The 16753-nt window shown below is 41.1% G+C and overlaps 1 protein-coding gene and 1 long non-coding RNA gene across 3 annotated transcripts; both read right to left on the bottom strand.

The window, feature by feature from the left end:
• Positions 1–921: 921 nt before the first annotated feature.
• LOC118419457 lies at positions 922–7899 on the bottom strand. Of its 2 annotated transcripts, none has more exons than XR_004831622.1 (3): positions 7586–7899; positions 6557–6655; positions 922–1565 (listed from the first exon to the last, which is right to left on the bottom strand). It is a non-coding gene; the product is annotated as an uncharacterized LOC118419457 (long non-coding RNA). The 2 variants fall into 2 exon arrangements; XR_004831621.1 differs by lacking the exon at positions 922–1565 and adding an exon at positions 3129–3273 and having other exon boundaries at positions 7586–7893.
• A 2204-nt stretch (positions 7900–10103) lies between these two features.
• On the bottom strand, positions 10104–13138 carry LOC118419415 (fatty acid hydroperoxide lyase, chloroplastic-like). Its single transcript, XM_035825786.1, has 3 exons — positions 12086–13138; positions 11468–11613; positions 10104–10876 (listed from the first exon to the last, which is right to left on the bottom strand). Exons 1-3 carry the CDS (start codon positions 13031–13033, stop codon positions 10630–10632), a joined length of 1341 nt encoding a protein of 446 aa, XP_035681679.1. The 5' UTR covers positions 13034–13138; the 3' UTR covers positions 10104–10629.
• Between the last annotated feature and the right edge of the window lie 3615 nt (positions 13139–16753).

Genomic DNA, 16753 nt, shown 5'->3' with positions numbered 1-16753 from the left:
GTAGCGGCAATTGTAGGGCCGGCCGCTAGGAGCGCGATTTTAGTCAAGCGAGGCGAGGGGATGCGTAGTGCGTAGACCACTACACCACACGGACACGACTCTGGTCTGTTGTTTATATCCATCTTGCCCTGTGGTCAAGATATTTCATTTTTGGCGACGCCTCAGGGGCGGAGGCATTTTCTACAGTATTACGATCGCTTTGAAAGAATTTAGAAAATTCCACGAACGCATTCCCTTGGGAATTGATTTTTGGCTATACTCGGGGGGTGTCGTTCTTTGTTGGTGGTATTTGAGGACTATTCTAGCTGTTTATTTTTCTTTGTTTAGGCATTTTTTGTGTCAGGATTAATGATTTAAGGAACGGTCTTTTCACATAACCGGGAATGACTGCAATCCTTGCACATCATAGGCAGTACACTCTGTTACAGATTGTTACGATGTTTCGCATGCTTATGAATATCATAATAAAGATCAATATGTCCCAGCTTTTATTTCTTATATAAGCTTGTGCTTTTTGCAATTTGGAATGGAATGCTTCAAGTGGTTGTCGTTTGGAGCTATAGAAAGGATGATTTTGAGGGTAGAAAAATAGCTTTCGCCTTTGTCTTTTGAGCTTTGGGATGATATGCTTTCACGGAGTCAAAACAAATAATGAAGACGAATATGTCAGTTTTATGTCGATATCTATAAAATATAAAGTGAAGTGATTACAGGTAATTGTCGTTTGGAATTGAAGCTGGTGTGTTACGCCGAAGGGCGGTTATACCGGCTATATAGATACATATTAAGTAAAGCCTGATTGTGAAATGTTAATAAGTCACATATTTCAAACAAGTCATGAAACCAATGGATTTCACGTTGTTTAGATTCTGCTTTGAAGACTATGACTAGCACAGCTAGAATAAAGGAAGGACGCAGAGACAAGGTTTTCCGTACACTTGGCACGGGAGACTGTTTAAGTGTTTTGATGTTACTACATAATGCTGACCCCGCTAACTTCGGTCACAGGTTGGATACAGAATAATTGTACTGAACATTCCTATGGCCGTTCTCTCCTTAACTACATCCATCTCCGGTTTGATTCGGTCCGTCGTCGCTGAGGTTAACCTTATGTACGGTTCTTTGATACACATGCACAATCAACTACTACTGCAATGTATACCCAGTACACTAAAATGCACAGTAATGGTATAAATCACCTCAAAACTAGTCCGTGAATTCTCTAACTAGTTTTAGGTTCACTATGGTTGTAGCAGCGCAATCGATTGGCTATTCTAGATCTGCTACTGGTCTGGCACTCCCCTCTCATTATTTTCCTTCTGTCGACGGTGCTGTTCTGGGTGATTTGTAGCTCCTTCCCGACTTTATAAGGCACACGGACGTCTATTCCGGCTCCTTCAGTGATGCAGCTCGTCTCACTGACTTGCACGGACTCCACTGACTTCCCCTGTCGTGGTAGGAGTCCCTGTGCACGTTGTGGCGGAACTGCGTCGTCCTGGTGGACACAGGTACGGGTGTCAGGAACACCTTGACGTTGTCACTCGTGTCCAGGATGTATGGTCAGTCTGTTGGGATCGAGAGAAAACACAGAGATCACATCGCCCGTTTCAAATACTTAACGGATACACTGATACTGAAAATAGCGGTTTCTTCCAATTGAAAGCCAACTCATAAATTTGACACAGTCGTTGTACGGCTGTTTGGTTGCTCGTCACAGTTAAGATATGTTGTAGGCACTGCTGTACGTAGAGAGAACAAACATAAACGAAAAGAGTCGCAGAATGTGGCGTGGCGGGGTTGTAGAGTCATGGTGAACATCTTTACGGGTGCCAGGGATATTTTGTCTTCGTCGCTCTTAGGACACACACTCATCTCAACATGATCACCTTAAGGCCCCCTCTCACTTGACGTGCGGCACGCTTGCGGCATTGCTGCGTTCGTTCACTGCGGCACTGCTGTGTTAATTTCGCCGATTTTGTCTTGCACTCACACTGACGTGCGGCACTGTTGCGTTTCTAAACTAAATGAACATGTTATTGGCAATTGCAGCGTTGTCAATTTATGAAAAATCACTGTAAAATGATGAGAATGCCCAAAAATGAGATTTATAATGAAAAGATTTTCCTTATGATAATGAATTATATGATACATATGCTATAAATAACCTTGAACGACTTTTACTGTAAAGGAATTGACCCAAATGAACGGACACGAACCATATACCAGATTTGAATCGATGTGTACGTTTTGCACCATGTAACGTTATGTGTAATTATGTATGTTAATATGTTTATTCACCAATTTTGCAAATTTTTAAAATGAAAATGCTTGATATTTCATACTTATTTTGTATGACGCGGAGCATTTTCATTGTCGGCGGATGGCTTGCCAGCCTATTGATGTCTAAGTCTATCATATTTGTAAAAAGCGAGAAAAATATGGCCCATCGGTTTGAATGACTGCAATTTTGTATTTTATCGGCGGCAGGCTACCAGCAATGATTAGCTTGTAACGTTATAACGCAAACGCAAACTCGTTATCATCCAACATAAATAAATTATTTTTGAACGTTGTACGATAATCTTTTTCTCTACATCCGTAGGTTAATCGATAAACCAGTTACTTATTTTTTGTTTTCAAGTATAAAATACTGACCTACTTCCAATTAAATAAATCAAAAGATGTATTTTTAAGTTAACTCTGAATACGGATACAAGGTAAGTTTTGTGGAATTCGCAGTGTTTTTACTGGATCGAAAACCACTGTAAAATTATTAGAAATGCATCTAAAATAGTTTTTCGGTGATAAAAGGATATTTACTTTTGATTCTTGGTGTAAAATAGGCAAAATATATCCTTGATACTGTTTGGGGCATGGTGGCGGCACTGTTGCGGCACCGTTGCGGCACTGTTGCGGCACTGTTGCGGCACTGTTGCGGCATCTTGCCACTTGCGTTATTTTTAAACTTTTTAAAAAACGTCGCGCTTGCTTGCGGCACTTCTAGGTTTGCTTGCGGCACCTCTAGGTTTGCTTGCGGCACCTCTAGGTTTGCTTGCGGCACCTCTGCGTTTTCGAACGCAGCAATGCCGCAAGCGTGCCGCACGTCAAGTGAGAGGGGGCCTTTAGCTGATTGATATATTCCAACAAGTCTGCATTGATTACATCCCTATGTCTGCGCTTTCATCAGGCGCACTCACTCACATCTCACTGACCGGTTAAGTCCTCCCATCAGCAAGGCAGTCGATGGAGCCCTGGAGACCACGGCGGTTTGATCTGTACATGGACAAAACATTGAAACTTTCAACTGTCTCTGACAATGGGATACAAAGTAAATGAAATATTTACAAAGAAGCTGTGGTATCCATCTAATCAAGTTACAAATATTCCAGTCTGCACAAGCTGCCCAAATATTAAGTCTCCAGAACCTAGCTATAGGAGACACTTTCTCCGACTTTGGGCAACAAATCACTCTAAACAAATAAACCAAAATAAATCAAAAATCAATATGAACTAACAAGGCGATATTACAACGGACATACAGAAGCAACATACAAGTAGACACTGACAAATATGACAGAAGATTTATCCTTCTCAGACGAAGGAAAGCCCATGGCAACCAAGTTCCCATAATATATATATACTAAATATAAAAAAGTTTAATCAGGGGCTAGCCTAATAGTATAGTGTGTGTCCGTTTTTCCTACATGCATGTCAGGAATTTTAGTATCGTATGTCTTATGTCCAAGAGTCCCATCATGAAATACAATATATTTATAAACTCTTCTCAGTTAAGGAAATTAGCTCTTGAGAGCATGATTTGATTAGATAAATCATTATTCAAGCTATATACATGCCAAAAGTCATGAAGATTCTTCAACTGTATCTTGGGCAATGCTCTTCCAAAGTCTGAAACAAAATCCGCCCCTTCTATACACAAACGACTTTCGTCTTTGAGATTAGATATGCTTGTACGACGGAACGCAGATATTTCGGAACATAGGGATTGGATCAATAATCATTTATTCTAAGATACGACCTAAAACTGTCCCGAATTCAATGAGTTTCCATCCGTCTCTTTGATTAGCTATGATGCTAAATCACAAATACGGAATACTCAAGTCAAGTCAAGTCAAGTTTATTGCACAACGATTGTAACAGGTACAATGTATGGCAAATTACGTATAACTAACAACTACAAACTACTTACATACTGTATGTTTGTGTTTTGATCTCGACCACACGCGGTCTCCCCGCAGCCATTCCAGCTTAATTAGGGACCTGACGATATTTATCGGGGGGGGAGGGCTGGTGCATAGGTGGGGGGGGCCAATGAAAAATTTTTTGAGCCGAGGGGGGGCCATTGAAAAATTTTTTGAGCCGAGGGGGGGGCCATTGAAAAAAAATTGCCTGAGGGGCCTTGATAAATACTACCAAAATGTGCCCCTGAAATGCAGGAAATGAAGTTTCAGATGGTCAAGATTTCAATTTTTCTCTGGACGTCCCTTGCGACGGCTTGCGCCTCTGGCGCACACAACACTTCGGCGCTCGTCGCCATCAAAAGTCTCTTCCTCTGACAGAAAATTGTCATTACATTTAGCATAGTCTACCAGCGAAGTTTATCCCTCAAAATGCAGAAAATCGTGTCTCAGAGGGTCCAAACTTCATCATTTGAATGACATTTCTCCAGACCTACCTTGCGACGGCTCGTGCCATGCTCGGCGCTCGAAATTGTGGAAATACGTTGGGGGCGTCGTCGCCCTCAAAACCATGTGAAGTTCTAATAGAAAGGCTATTAAACTGAAAGCTTAGTCTGCCAGCAAATTTTGCCCATCAAGATTTAGGAAAGACCGTTTCAGATAGTCAAGATTTCCAAATTTTCCCGGTGGAGCATGCCCCCGGACCCCCAAGGATTACGTTGATATAGTTCGCCCTCCCCATACTGAGAAATTTTCTGCAGCCGCCTCTGTCGTGTGATTCCATGTTCGCACGAAGTTTAAGAAAACTATAGAAACTAAAATTGGTATAAATATCAATCCTGCGTGCATCTGTCCTTTGTATACGGAATGGTTCACGGACGGCAACGGGATAAAACATTACGATGTTTACTTTCGTGACAGCGGGCTCTCTGCTGCATATGACGTCATGGTGGCGCGAATTTTTTTTGGCAAGTTTGTAGGTTGCAATTGGCCGAAATAACTCCCGTTTTGGAAAGATTGAAGCAGTCTTGAAGCGGTTTTCGAAACGATATCGCTAAAATGTACCCAAGTCTCTTCCATCTACAACATTAATTTGTTTTCTTTTGTGTAAATTTCGTACATGTGTGGTGGAAAAGATCGCCGAAGTTGGATTACCGCCCCGCCCCTCCCCGCCCGCTTTTCTCTTTGTTGATGTGGACGCACAAAATCCAAATTTTTTTGCCTCACAGAATGCGGGAAATTTCGTTTTAGAGGGTCAAAAATATCAAAATTTCCCGGGTAGCATGCCCCTAACCCCCGAGACCGGTCGGGCCTTCGGCCCTCCGATCCCTGGACGGCCTTTAACAGCTAGCCGTCGGTCTGGCGGAAACGTTCAGTTTCGTGATCTTGCGTATTAAACGTTACCAGAGACTTTTTTTCACGTAGATTGGAGAAGTGATATCAGACAAGGTAAGTCTTATAACCGTTGCAGCGTGAGTGTAACAACATCAAGTGCTACATGAAAACTCGGCTGTTGTAAAACTTTGGGAGATAACATATGCCCCAGCAGGACTCCAACGTGCGTAATTTGTTGACGCGCGGGTCTTGACACCCCGGGCCGATCGTCGTCACGTTCAAACAACGCTACCGCTATTGTTATCGCTATATTATTTAATGACAGACTGTGTGTAATGGAAAAGGTAGGGAAAAATTGGAGGGGGGGGGGCATTGAAAAATTTTTTGGGGCGAGGGGGGGGGCCATTGAAAAATTTTTGGGGGCAGGGGGGGGGGCATTGAAAAATTTTTTACCAGACCTATTTTGCACCAGCCCCCTCCCCCCAGTAAATAACGTCAGGTCCCTTAGTACCAGACATGCCGGATGGTCCGTTAAATCACGACAACCCACAATCGTTAACAGATCAAGAAATAACATTGAACATAGTTGTTACTCCAAAGGAGAAAAATATTTTATCATCATCTATTCATCAATGAAATGATATTTACCCCCAGTTAGGTGTGTTGCTTGTGCGAATATTGAATAAAACATACAAACTCTTCCAAAAACACATCTCATAAACGTCTTGCTAAAGGGAAAAGAAAAACTAATAAAACACTAAAATGTTTAAAATGGAGGTTTCTAACTGAAGCCTCCTTGTTGTCATGCTGTATGATCCTTTTGAATAGATAGGGATATTTCCATCACACAGGTTCCGTCCGCAAATAAGTAAACATTACACAATCAATCGCAGATGTCAGCAGCGGCCGGACACACACATTCTTCAATTTCTTGGGTGTATTTCATGTATATGGAAAACTTAAAACGTGTGTATATCACCATCATAGTACAGGACGGCTATAATCAAACATTAGACTGTACTTACGAAGCCATGACCTCTTCGAGCCGCGTTTCGTCTCCAACTGATATTAAAGTTCGGCGGTTGTCTTTTCATATACATCCCTCCGCTGCTGACCTGGGGCAGCTGTATACCAACCAATAAATCACAAAAAACAATGATCATAATCCTGACACTGGTCAAATATATATGTATATCACAAAAAATTACTACGAACATCTGAAACCTTCGCGTGTTTGTACTACTTTGGACAGCGCTTGAGTACCTCTGATCTGAGGATGCAGCCTGCTCCCTAAGATCTGATGGCGGGAGTGAGTGGGGATCCCACGTGTAAGTTAGACCCTGGGAGCGACTGCATCCAATTAACAACTTTGATCCCCGGGGGGCCCAAAGATCCACTATTAGATCCGGGCCAGTTCTACACAAACCAGATGTTGTTTTGCAAGCTAAAGTCAACAGTAAACACAAGTCCGACTTGAATACTACGTAATCTAGAATCAAAATCAATGTGACTGTACGCAGATGACATTAACAGTTTCAGTGAACACAATTTGAAGACCAAGAAACAAATCTATCTTTAAATTCAATTTTTATACTCTGCAATCGTATACACCCTGAGTGTGGCCCGATCATACCGTAATCCCCTATGGATGAACCTATTGTTCGAATGATGTACCACGTATCAACTGTATTTCTCTACGTCAAATCAATTTGAACATAAAACAACACAGAAACAGATCAAACGTCAAAAGTATGGATGTTTGGTAATAAGATTCCCTTCTTTTCTCCTTCTTTCTTTTGTTTTCGCGCAAATCACCAGGAGAGATAATCAACACACGAACCATCGCCGAGAACAAAAACTCTTGTACACGATGTCTGCATGCAGTAGTCCTTGAATTATGAGGCATATTGGGGTACAAGTGCAGACGAAAATGTGTCATAAAATTGCGGTGTATTTAACAGTAACCGGTACTACAAATCGCTTCCGAGTTCCGCCTTATTCTATACAAAAAAAGCATTGTTTAGACCAACTTTCCGGTACCGATTTTCACTAACCTGGGGTGGTTCCTCGTCTTCCAGATACCTTGAGGCGAAACTACTGGCCCGGCTACGTGCACCAACATCATCCTCGGGAAAAACACTTCTTCGACTAGCGGCATTTTGTTTGTATCAGGCGGGAGAACTGGGACAGAGTGCCCCGGGACGCTTATCCATAGTTAGCAAAACGAAGATCACATGACTCGGAGCACGCACGCTCAAACGGGGTTCAAACATGACTCCGAGCACGCACTACTTACAGGTACATGTCAGTGCGTGCTCGCGGGGCTCAAACGTAAGAATTCTCATAGATCACGCAAAAGACCTGCAAGGGTTCACCATCAAAGCAGTTTTTTTTTTATTAAACTGAAATACAGAAACTTTCTATTTCTTGCAGAAAAGATATTACAGGTAATAAATAAGACACAAATACTGGGTAATAGTATGTTCATGTTCATGCTACGATACGTGTTGTTTACATGGTGACAAGCAGCTTTATTACCCTTTGAAATATTCATGGGTGTAATATTTTCACCTGTGTATGTATGTCTGTGATTGTTTGTGTCAGCTCAAGATAACTAAAGAACTGTTGCTGAATGGTGAATGATTTTGCTGTGTTGGTGGCGTGTGACAAAAACGGAAATAATTACGGGAATCTTCGGCCCATAACGGCTTCACTTGGAACTGCAGCGAAACATGTTTTTTTTTTATATTTCGTGTTCTGAATAAGCCGTGATTACGATTGATGGTTGGTAGATAGCTGTTGTGCTAGGAAAGAAGGGCATACGTTTGGGCCCCCAGCGATTGGTGTTGAAATTGCAAGGTAATTTTTTTCCGAAGACGATTACTCAAGAAAGAAATAACGGATTTTCATGATTTTTGGTCTGTATGTAGCTTAGACAAATGAAATGAATGTTGTACAAAATGAAATACAAATTATGCAAAATAGGAGGTCATTTCCAGAATTAATGTGAATACGATATATATCAGGGCCAATTCCAAAGGTCTGTACAGTGGCAAGTTGACCAAGTATATGACTGTGCGGACGCCTTCTCTATCTCACTCTTGCTTTTCTTAAATAACTACCCGTCTCCTATATCCTGTAGTTCAGGGCTCCGGGCTCGTCCTTCTACTCCCCGCTTGGCTAAACTCGAGTGAGAGCATATGGTGTGCTCTGTATTTAGACCCTTCCTCTCGCAAAGCATCTCGGGATAGTACTCAATTCCTTATCCCTTTGTCCTCTGTTCGGATTTAGATTTGTGTCGACATATCGGGGGCCCCAATTTTACCTATATATAAACTACGTTCCCCCTCACTCCCCATTCCTTCTCTAACTGTAATGACAACACAACACCCTGCTCAAGTCTAGTTCTTTTCTAAATGTTTCACTTTATCTCATACATTCGGATCCATATGCATCGTGTCTTTGCGTTACAATCATAACTTTACAGACTTCTAATGTTTCTAGGGAACGCCAACCGTTGAACGGCGTTGATAACAATCTTGTCCTGAACATGATATGGTCTTGTCATTTAAGTGGCAGATAGCTTCTGTTGGGGCAGGTTTGAGCCCTCTAACTGATTCTGGAACTGTAGGGGCATAGTTGTCAAAACGTAGACAACTGACAATTACCTAGGGTCTGTATGCTCCTTCCCGTAAGGCGTAGTCTGGCTATTATGATTTCCCATAATTCGCAGGGAATCTATTTCATCTGATGTAAATCATACGGAGGAAGTGATTATTTTCCGTAAGTGAATTTTAGTCAGGCCTTCCAATTTTTCGTGAGCCGTAGCGGAGACGGCATTACTATAATACACCATTATGGAACTTTCCATTTTCTTATTAGTAATCCAAATGGGGTCTTCAATTTGCATAATTGTCATCAATAGATGTTTCCCTCTTTCTCTGTTACATCCGCCGTGTGTTTGAAAGTACTGTTATGAAATCCAATAGATGTATTACATTTTCTTATTACTTATGCTGATAAAGATACTGATTTTCAACATTATCATCTACCTAACGTCGCCGGGGTGTTTTTAAACACCACCCTTGTTCTCATTTCCATAGATGTTGCTATTAGCTAAAGATAATGAAGAGCATTTGAGTGTTACCGAGAGGCTGTCTGCTGCTAGAGAATGTATCCTTAGCCTCCATAGCAGACTCTCTAAGCCTTTTTTCGTCTTTTTTTACTCATAAAACACTTTTGCTGGCCATTTCTTTTTGTACAAAACGAAATGGTCAGCAAAAGTGTATTATGAGAAAGAAATAGACTAAAATAGACCCAGCAGAGAGCCTCCTATGGAGGTTAATGTATCCTTACATTTTGAGCCACAGGGACGCCGGCATTGCAGAGCACGATTTTTTTTCCAGTTTGCAGATTTAGTGGAGCAATTGACAAGCCATGATACTATAGTTTTCAACACGAGAGCCAATAGCAAGTTGCTTTAGCAATAAACTATCTACAAAGACAAAATGAAAGAAGTTGATATTTCTCTCTTATTTCAAACTGACCATTCAAAGCGAGGAACAATTGTAATTCTTTTTGTACACCTTTATTGAAAATAATAAGATAACAAAAGTTAGATAACATAAACCGATGGTACAGGCCAATAACAACCATTAAATATTCAGTAATTGTAAGGAAAAAAAACGATATTTTGAATAAAATTGAGATGGAAGAAAGGACAAGCAAAATTCACGGAAACTATTCAACTTATAATACACCTATTACACTATCCCCTCACAGGATATCCACTAAGTATCTAAACTTTAAGTTAATAAAATCTCAGCAACAATTCTAAAAAAATAACCTGAGAAAGTATCCTTGGAGTCACGTGATACAGTGTGTTCTGAGTTAGGTACGCTTGTAAAAAAATACATGTACTATGCTAATCGACAATTGCCCTATAACCTAAGAAAACATTAATACGGACACAGAACGATTGAGATGCGTATGAGGTGCGTATTGTACGTGCGAGTGCGCATGAAAAATGCCAACACGGACCCCATGCGGATTTGCATTGTGCGTACCGATGTGTGTGAGAGAAACGTCACACGTTAAATCATATCTTTTTAGCAGAAGTGTTGACCAGCGCACGACCGGCCTGTTCTGAGCGGAAGTTAAACCGCACGAGGCGCACGGGATCGTCAGGGTTGCCCACCCGGATGGGCTTATCAGACCACACAGGGGCGTCCTTCAGCTCCCAGCTGCAGTAGCACAGGAGAACCGATAGGGTCGTTTTCATCATGAAGAAGCCGATGTCCTGGCCAGGACATTGGTGGCTGTTGAGGTCAGCGGCCTCCATAAAACTTCGAGAGAGAGAAAACAAATATATGGCTTTGTTATGTTATGTTACAGGAATAATAGTTTATGATAAAAGGTCATGGGTCAATGGAAGAGCCTACTGATTAACTGGGAAGTGTTCTTTTTGGTCTTTTTGTTTGTGTTTTCGCAATAGCATACAAGTACCTTCCAAAGCCTATTCTAAATTACCATAGAGAGACAGAAAGTAAATAATGGACACATTAAAACCTTACATGCATTATCAATGAACTACAATAAAACCTACATACTAAAAACTCTAAACATTTCAAGGAGATCTTCGAACTCTTGTTAGCACTAGAGAGAGACAGAGGGAGAGGGAGAGGGAGAGAGGAGGGTCTTAGCGGTGTCCAAACTACAATATGAGTAAAAGACCGGTCTTTCTTTCTGTTCTATATATTGGCACTCGAGTGCCGTATTTTCTAATATCCAAGCAGATCTTGGGGTGAAAAATCGTGTCTTTTTCTGACGCCTAATTTCTATTAAAAATAAAAGACAGCGACTTTCTACCGTCATGGAGGCCAGGCAGTCAGAAACGCCATGATCTTCCACCCTAGCATCTGCTTGGAGATTCATACCTTCCGCGAGGGAAGAAAAGATGCTTCTTCTGGCCTCCTTGTTCGTCAAGAAAGCGATTCCACCGGAAACGGTCCGGATCCGGAAACACAGATCCGTCACGCTGAGCAAAGAAGCAACATCCAAGCATTCGCTCCCCCTTGCAGACCTACGGAGCATAGCAACACATATACAAATCTGTTTCAAACTTTATCGATGTTGTTTGTCAACTTTATCATCAATAACTGAACTGTGATTCAACACAACATTGAAAACAATTCACCGAATTCAAAACGAGCCACTTTGGTTGAGGGCACAGAAATGGCTAATTTCATTCATGCTCGTTCGACCGGTATAACCGGACAAATTGTCAGTAAATACCTCCAACTGATTATCATGGGAGTACATGCATCTGCCATGTTTGATAATCGACATAAATTACACGGTAATCCGCAATCTACAGCAACGCAACCCAGATGTTGTAAAAGGGGACGGGTATGAAGTCATTAGCGGTAGTTGAAAAGGAATTCTATACAGAATTCCACAGTCTATTCCACAGTCGTAGAAGTCAAGAAAACTTACGGTCTTTGAAAGTAGGCCAAACTCTTTCAGAAGCATAATATATATAGCTAGTAACTAACCTTGATGTTTTCTTTTTCTGGCGAAATGACAAGATCCTTTCTTGCCAGAACCCAGTAGTTGAAAACTGGTGGGTGAAGCCGCAGGACCTCCAGTATGAAGCTCTCAAGGGTCTTCATGTCGCCGAGACTTTCCTCCGAGACGCCTCCGTGTTTCTCCAGGACTTGGAGGGTCGTTTGGATGATCTCGTTTTTCTCCGCGTCGCTGAGGGTGTGCAGACGGGCGACGGATGAGACGATGGCGGCGGTCTGGGCGGCGCAGCCGTTAAACAGTGTGCCGTACAGGATGGTGAAGATACCTTCTTCTACCTCCACACCGTGGGTATGACAAAGTTGGACGAGCTCTCGGTACTTGGGTGCTGTTTCGATGGCTTTTAAAAGCTCGGGGATGGCCTTTATTGCCTGTCTGCGTTTCCATGCCAGGGAGGGCATCGGGATCCAGGTTTTGGCTTCAGTTATGAGTCCGTTCAACCATGTGAAGCACAGCTGTCCGTCGATTTTCCTCCCGAACAAGGCCTCAGTCAGGGTCTCAGACATGATGTGGAAAACCCTCTCTTCAAAGTCCGGAACGTCCTTGAGTCGGGACCACTCTCCGAAGTGCGCCTTTATTTGATTAAAGAGAATAGATGAAAGAGACTTCTCACCTTGCTTGTAGGCGTCGACCAGGAGAGCCTTCTTCCGACGATGGTCTTCGTCGTTGGAAAACATAGACGGACAGTGTCCCCTCAATACGTCTTTGCTAACGCCGACGGGTCCGAAGGAATACGGCTCCTTTTTGTACGTCTCCGGGTTGAGGGCGTATTGAATGGTGTCTTGGTTCATCAGCGCTACTACAGGCAAGCCGGGGTTCGTACGGACCACAGAGGGGTGCTCACCCTCGGGTTTCATCATATGAACGCCGTCTGTCACCCCCTTTATGAAACCATAAGTGTTGCTCCAGACTCCTCCCATGTTTTCTTGTCAGGAAACTGTGTCTCAGGAAACTGTAAAACCCTCGATGTCGCCACACAAGCTGTGTTTTCCAACAAAAATGCAAGAGTGTCTGTGAAGTCGTCAAACCTGTTTTTTTTATAGAGAATTCATTGAATGAATGAATGAAAGACCTTTATTGTACATTCATGCCTCGACGGGCTAGGTACAGGTCACTGATAACAGACATGACTGATAACAGACATAACAAACATATGCAAAAACAACAAGATACAATTAACTAGCTGAAGGTACTAAGCTAACAGGATGGTCGACATCTTCTCGCTTCTTTGTACAGGTGTAGATATAGGAACAGATAATGTTTGATATACAGGGTTTGTCTAGGCGCATCAAAAATAGAAATTTATCCGTTGCATTAAGGTGTTCAAAATATGGGAACTCTTTTCTTATATATTCATAAAGCACAATCCGTTCATTATGGTACAGTTTACAGTGTAAAATAAAATGCTGTTCATCTTCTACTTGTTGCAAATCACAAAATTGGCAGACTCTATGCTGCAGAGGGGTGCGGTTGTGCCTTCCAGTTTCGATATGTAACTTGTGGCAACTAATCCGGAGTTTAGTGACAGCCACTCTGTGTTGTATGTTTTTCACCATCAGATATTCTTCTTCTTTATAAATAGTCTTGAATAATCTATAGGTTCGTAATTTGTTACCGAAAGATTTGTCCCGGTTGTCATTGTGTATTTCAGCTTTAAATGTTTGAATATAAATATCCTTTAATCGTTGGCTGATGGCGTTGGTTACAGGTAATAGGTTTGTTCCTAGAGATATCTGAGATCTCCATATGTAGGCAAAACCGCATTCCTCCAGTATCTTACGAACGCCGGACGCCCAGCACTTGTTTCCATTTGCATCTAGTTGTAATTGACAAGATAGGGCGTCGGCTTGTAGACTGTCAGCTGGCACGTTTTGACGGATTCTTAGAAAGTGTTTGATAGCGTTCAGGGAGGCTTCCAGTTGAATGGGGTACCTCCCTAATTCCGCTCTTGTGGCAAGGTTAGATGCTGGTCTGGGGATATTTAGTGCTTGTTTGCAGAATTTAAGGTGAACAGATTCAATGGGACAGGTTTTAGGGCTTTTTAATGCGCCCCAGATTTCTGAGCCATAAAGTAGAATAGGTTTGACACATGCATCGAAAAGTTTGTTTCTAACTGGTAATGAGGCGGTGGCTTTATCTAAAGATTGTTTTATTCCGAATAAAGCCTTCAGACCTTTGCCACTCAGGTATTTGTTGTTAGCTTTAAACGTGCCAGCTGCACTCACAATAATACCGAGATAAGTATAACAAGTTACAATTTCTATTTCACGATTATCAAACAGGAGAGAACAGTTTTTAGGTAGACTGCCACCCTTTTTAAATACAATAATTTTTGTTTTCCTAAGATTTACTTTTAATTTCCAAAGTGCACAATAATTTTCCAGATTGTTCAAGGAATGCTGTAATCCCTGTTTGGACTCGGAAAAAATTACCAAGTCGTCAGCATACAACAAGCAAGGGACAGTTTTGTTGTACATAAATGGAGGATTACAGGGAGCACCGTCAAATTGGGACACAATATCGCTAAGAAAAAGGTTAAATAATGTAGGGCTTAAATTACACCCTTGTCTCACACCACAATTAGTAACAAAAGTTTCAGTCAATCCATTTTTAGATTTAACGCAGTTTATAGTCTTTGAATACATGCCTTCTATTATTTTTAGAAATTTACCACCAATACCGAGCTTACTCAATTTAAACAAGAGGCCGTTTCTCCAAACAGAATCAAATGCTTTGCTAAAATCAATGAAGCAAGCGTAAAGTTGACGATTTTTGTTTAGATATTTGCTAACTAGTGTACTTAAAACAAACAGATTATCGGTAGTTCTAAAGTTTTGTCTGAAGCCTGCTTGGTGTTAGAACATCTGATAATTTGTTTGTGTTAACCACTTTAGTCAGTAAATACCTAAGCAAAAATGCAAAAATTTATGCATGTTTTGTGGATTTCAGCAAAGCTTTTGACTCCGTTTGGCGAGCAGGTCTATTTTTCAAACTAAACAACCTTGGAATAGGAGGAAAATTCTTAAAGACAATAAAAAACATGTACTCAAAAACTACAAATTGCATCAAAACCAACGGCGGCCTTACAGAGCCTTTTTTAACTCACTGTGGGGTCCGACAAGGCTGTAATTTAAGTCCAACTTTGTATAATTTATTTATTAGCGATATAACTCTTGAGTTTGATGATATTTGTTGCAACTCTCGTAGTTTACACAATAGGAAAGTACCGTGTCTTTTGTATGCAGATGATCTTGTATTGTTTTCCGAGTCTGAACAAGGCTTGCAATCATGTTTAGTTAGATTAGAAAGATATTGTAAACATTGGAACCTGAAGGTGAATTTAAAAAAGACCAAGATTATTGTCTTCACCAAGGGAGGTAGATTACCAAAGAATTGTTTCTTTTTGTTTAATGGCAATGTAATTGAAATTGTTATGTCATATTGTTATCTAGGTATAGTGGTAAGTGCAGCTGGCACTTTCAAGGCCAACAACAAACATCTAAGAAACAAGGGTCTAAAATCTTTGTTTAGCATTAGGCAATCACTTGACAAAGCTGATTGCCCACTAGCTGTTAAAAATAAGATTTTCGACTCTTGTATTAAACCTACATTACTTTATGGGTCCGAAATATGGGGATCTCTGAAAAGTCCCAAAAATTGTCCCATTGAATCTGTACACCTAAAATATTGTAAATATTCACTCAATGTCCCCAAAACAGCTAGTAATCTCGCAGCACAGGCAGAACTAGGGAGGTACCCCATTCATCTGGAGGCCTCCCTAAATACCATCAAGTATTTCATTCGACTTAGCAAGAACGTGCCAGCTGACAGCCTTCAAGCAGATGCTCTCTTGTGCCAAATGGATTTAGAAGCATCAGGTGCTAAATGTTGGGCCTCTGAAGTACGCAACACTCTAGAGAAATGTGGCTATGCTTTCGTCTGGCAAAACGCCCAGTCAACCGTCTCAAGTACACCTCAAATTATTTCATCAATCTATCAACGTTTAAAAGATATTTATTTCCAGACCTTTCTATCTGAAATCCACAACGATAAAAGAGTTGCGACTGCGAAAAACAAACTACGAACATACAGACTATTAAAACAATCTTATAAAGAAGAAGAATATCTTAAGATTGCCAATGTACGACACAGATCTACCATCACCAAACTAAGAATCAGTTGCCACAAATTACGAATCGAATCAGGAAGACATAACCACACTCCTCTAGATCAAAGAATATGCCAATTTTGTAGTTTAGGGAAAGTAGAAGATGAAGTACATTTTACTATGGATTGTTCTTTGTATGATAGCGATAGGAGCATTTTATTTGATTATGTGTTAAGTAAATATCCCCACTTTAGATACTTGAATAGTAAAGAGAAATTTATATTCCTGACAGCTTTTGACAAACCAACTCTAACCAACCATACAGCTAGCTACATTTATACAATTACCAAGAAGCGAGGGGAAGTCGAATGTCTTAGAATAGATTAGACGCACATCTACATATATAGATGTGTATGATTGTTTCCATTGTTACATATATGTGATTCTTACCGTGTGACCTGTACTTAGCCCAGTGGGGCAAAAATGTGCAATAAAGGTCTTCATTCATTCAATTTAAACTAATCTCCGTTCT

This window comes from Branchiostoma floridae, chromosome 1 (assembly GCF_000003815.2).
Source record: "Branchiostoma floridae strain S238N-H82 chromosome 1, Bfl_VNyyK, whole genome shotgun sequence".
NCBI lineage: Eukaryota > Metazoa > Chordata > Leptocardii > Amphioxiformes > Branchiostomatidae > Branchiostoma > Branchiostoma floridae.
This window is presented reverse-complemented; position numbering and strand designations above follow the sequence as displayed.

What these genes read in the sequence shown, in the direction of transcription:
- LOC118419415 (XM_035825786.1), bottom strand. Translation starts at nt 13,033, where the DNA reads ATGGGAGGAGTCTGGAGCAACACTTATGGTTTCATAAAGGGGGTGACA. An exon ending in CAGAAAAAGAAAACATCAAG is followed by an intron (nt 11,614 to 12,085) that starts GTTAGTTACTAG and finishes TATGCTCCGTAG; the next exon opens with GTCTGCAAGGGGGAGCGAAT. An exon ending in CTTTTCTTCCCTCGCGGAAG is followed by an intron (nt 10,877 to 11,467) that starts GTATGAATCTCC and finishes TCTCTCTCGAAG; the next exon opens with TTTTATGGAGGCCGCTGACC.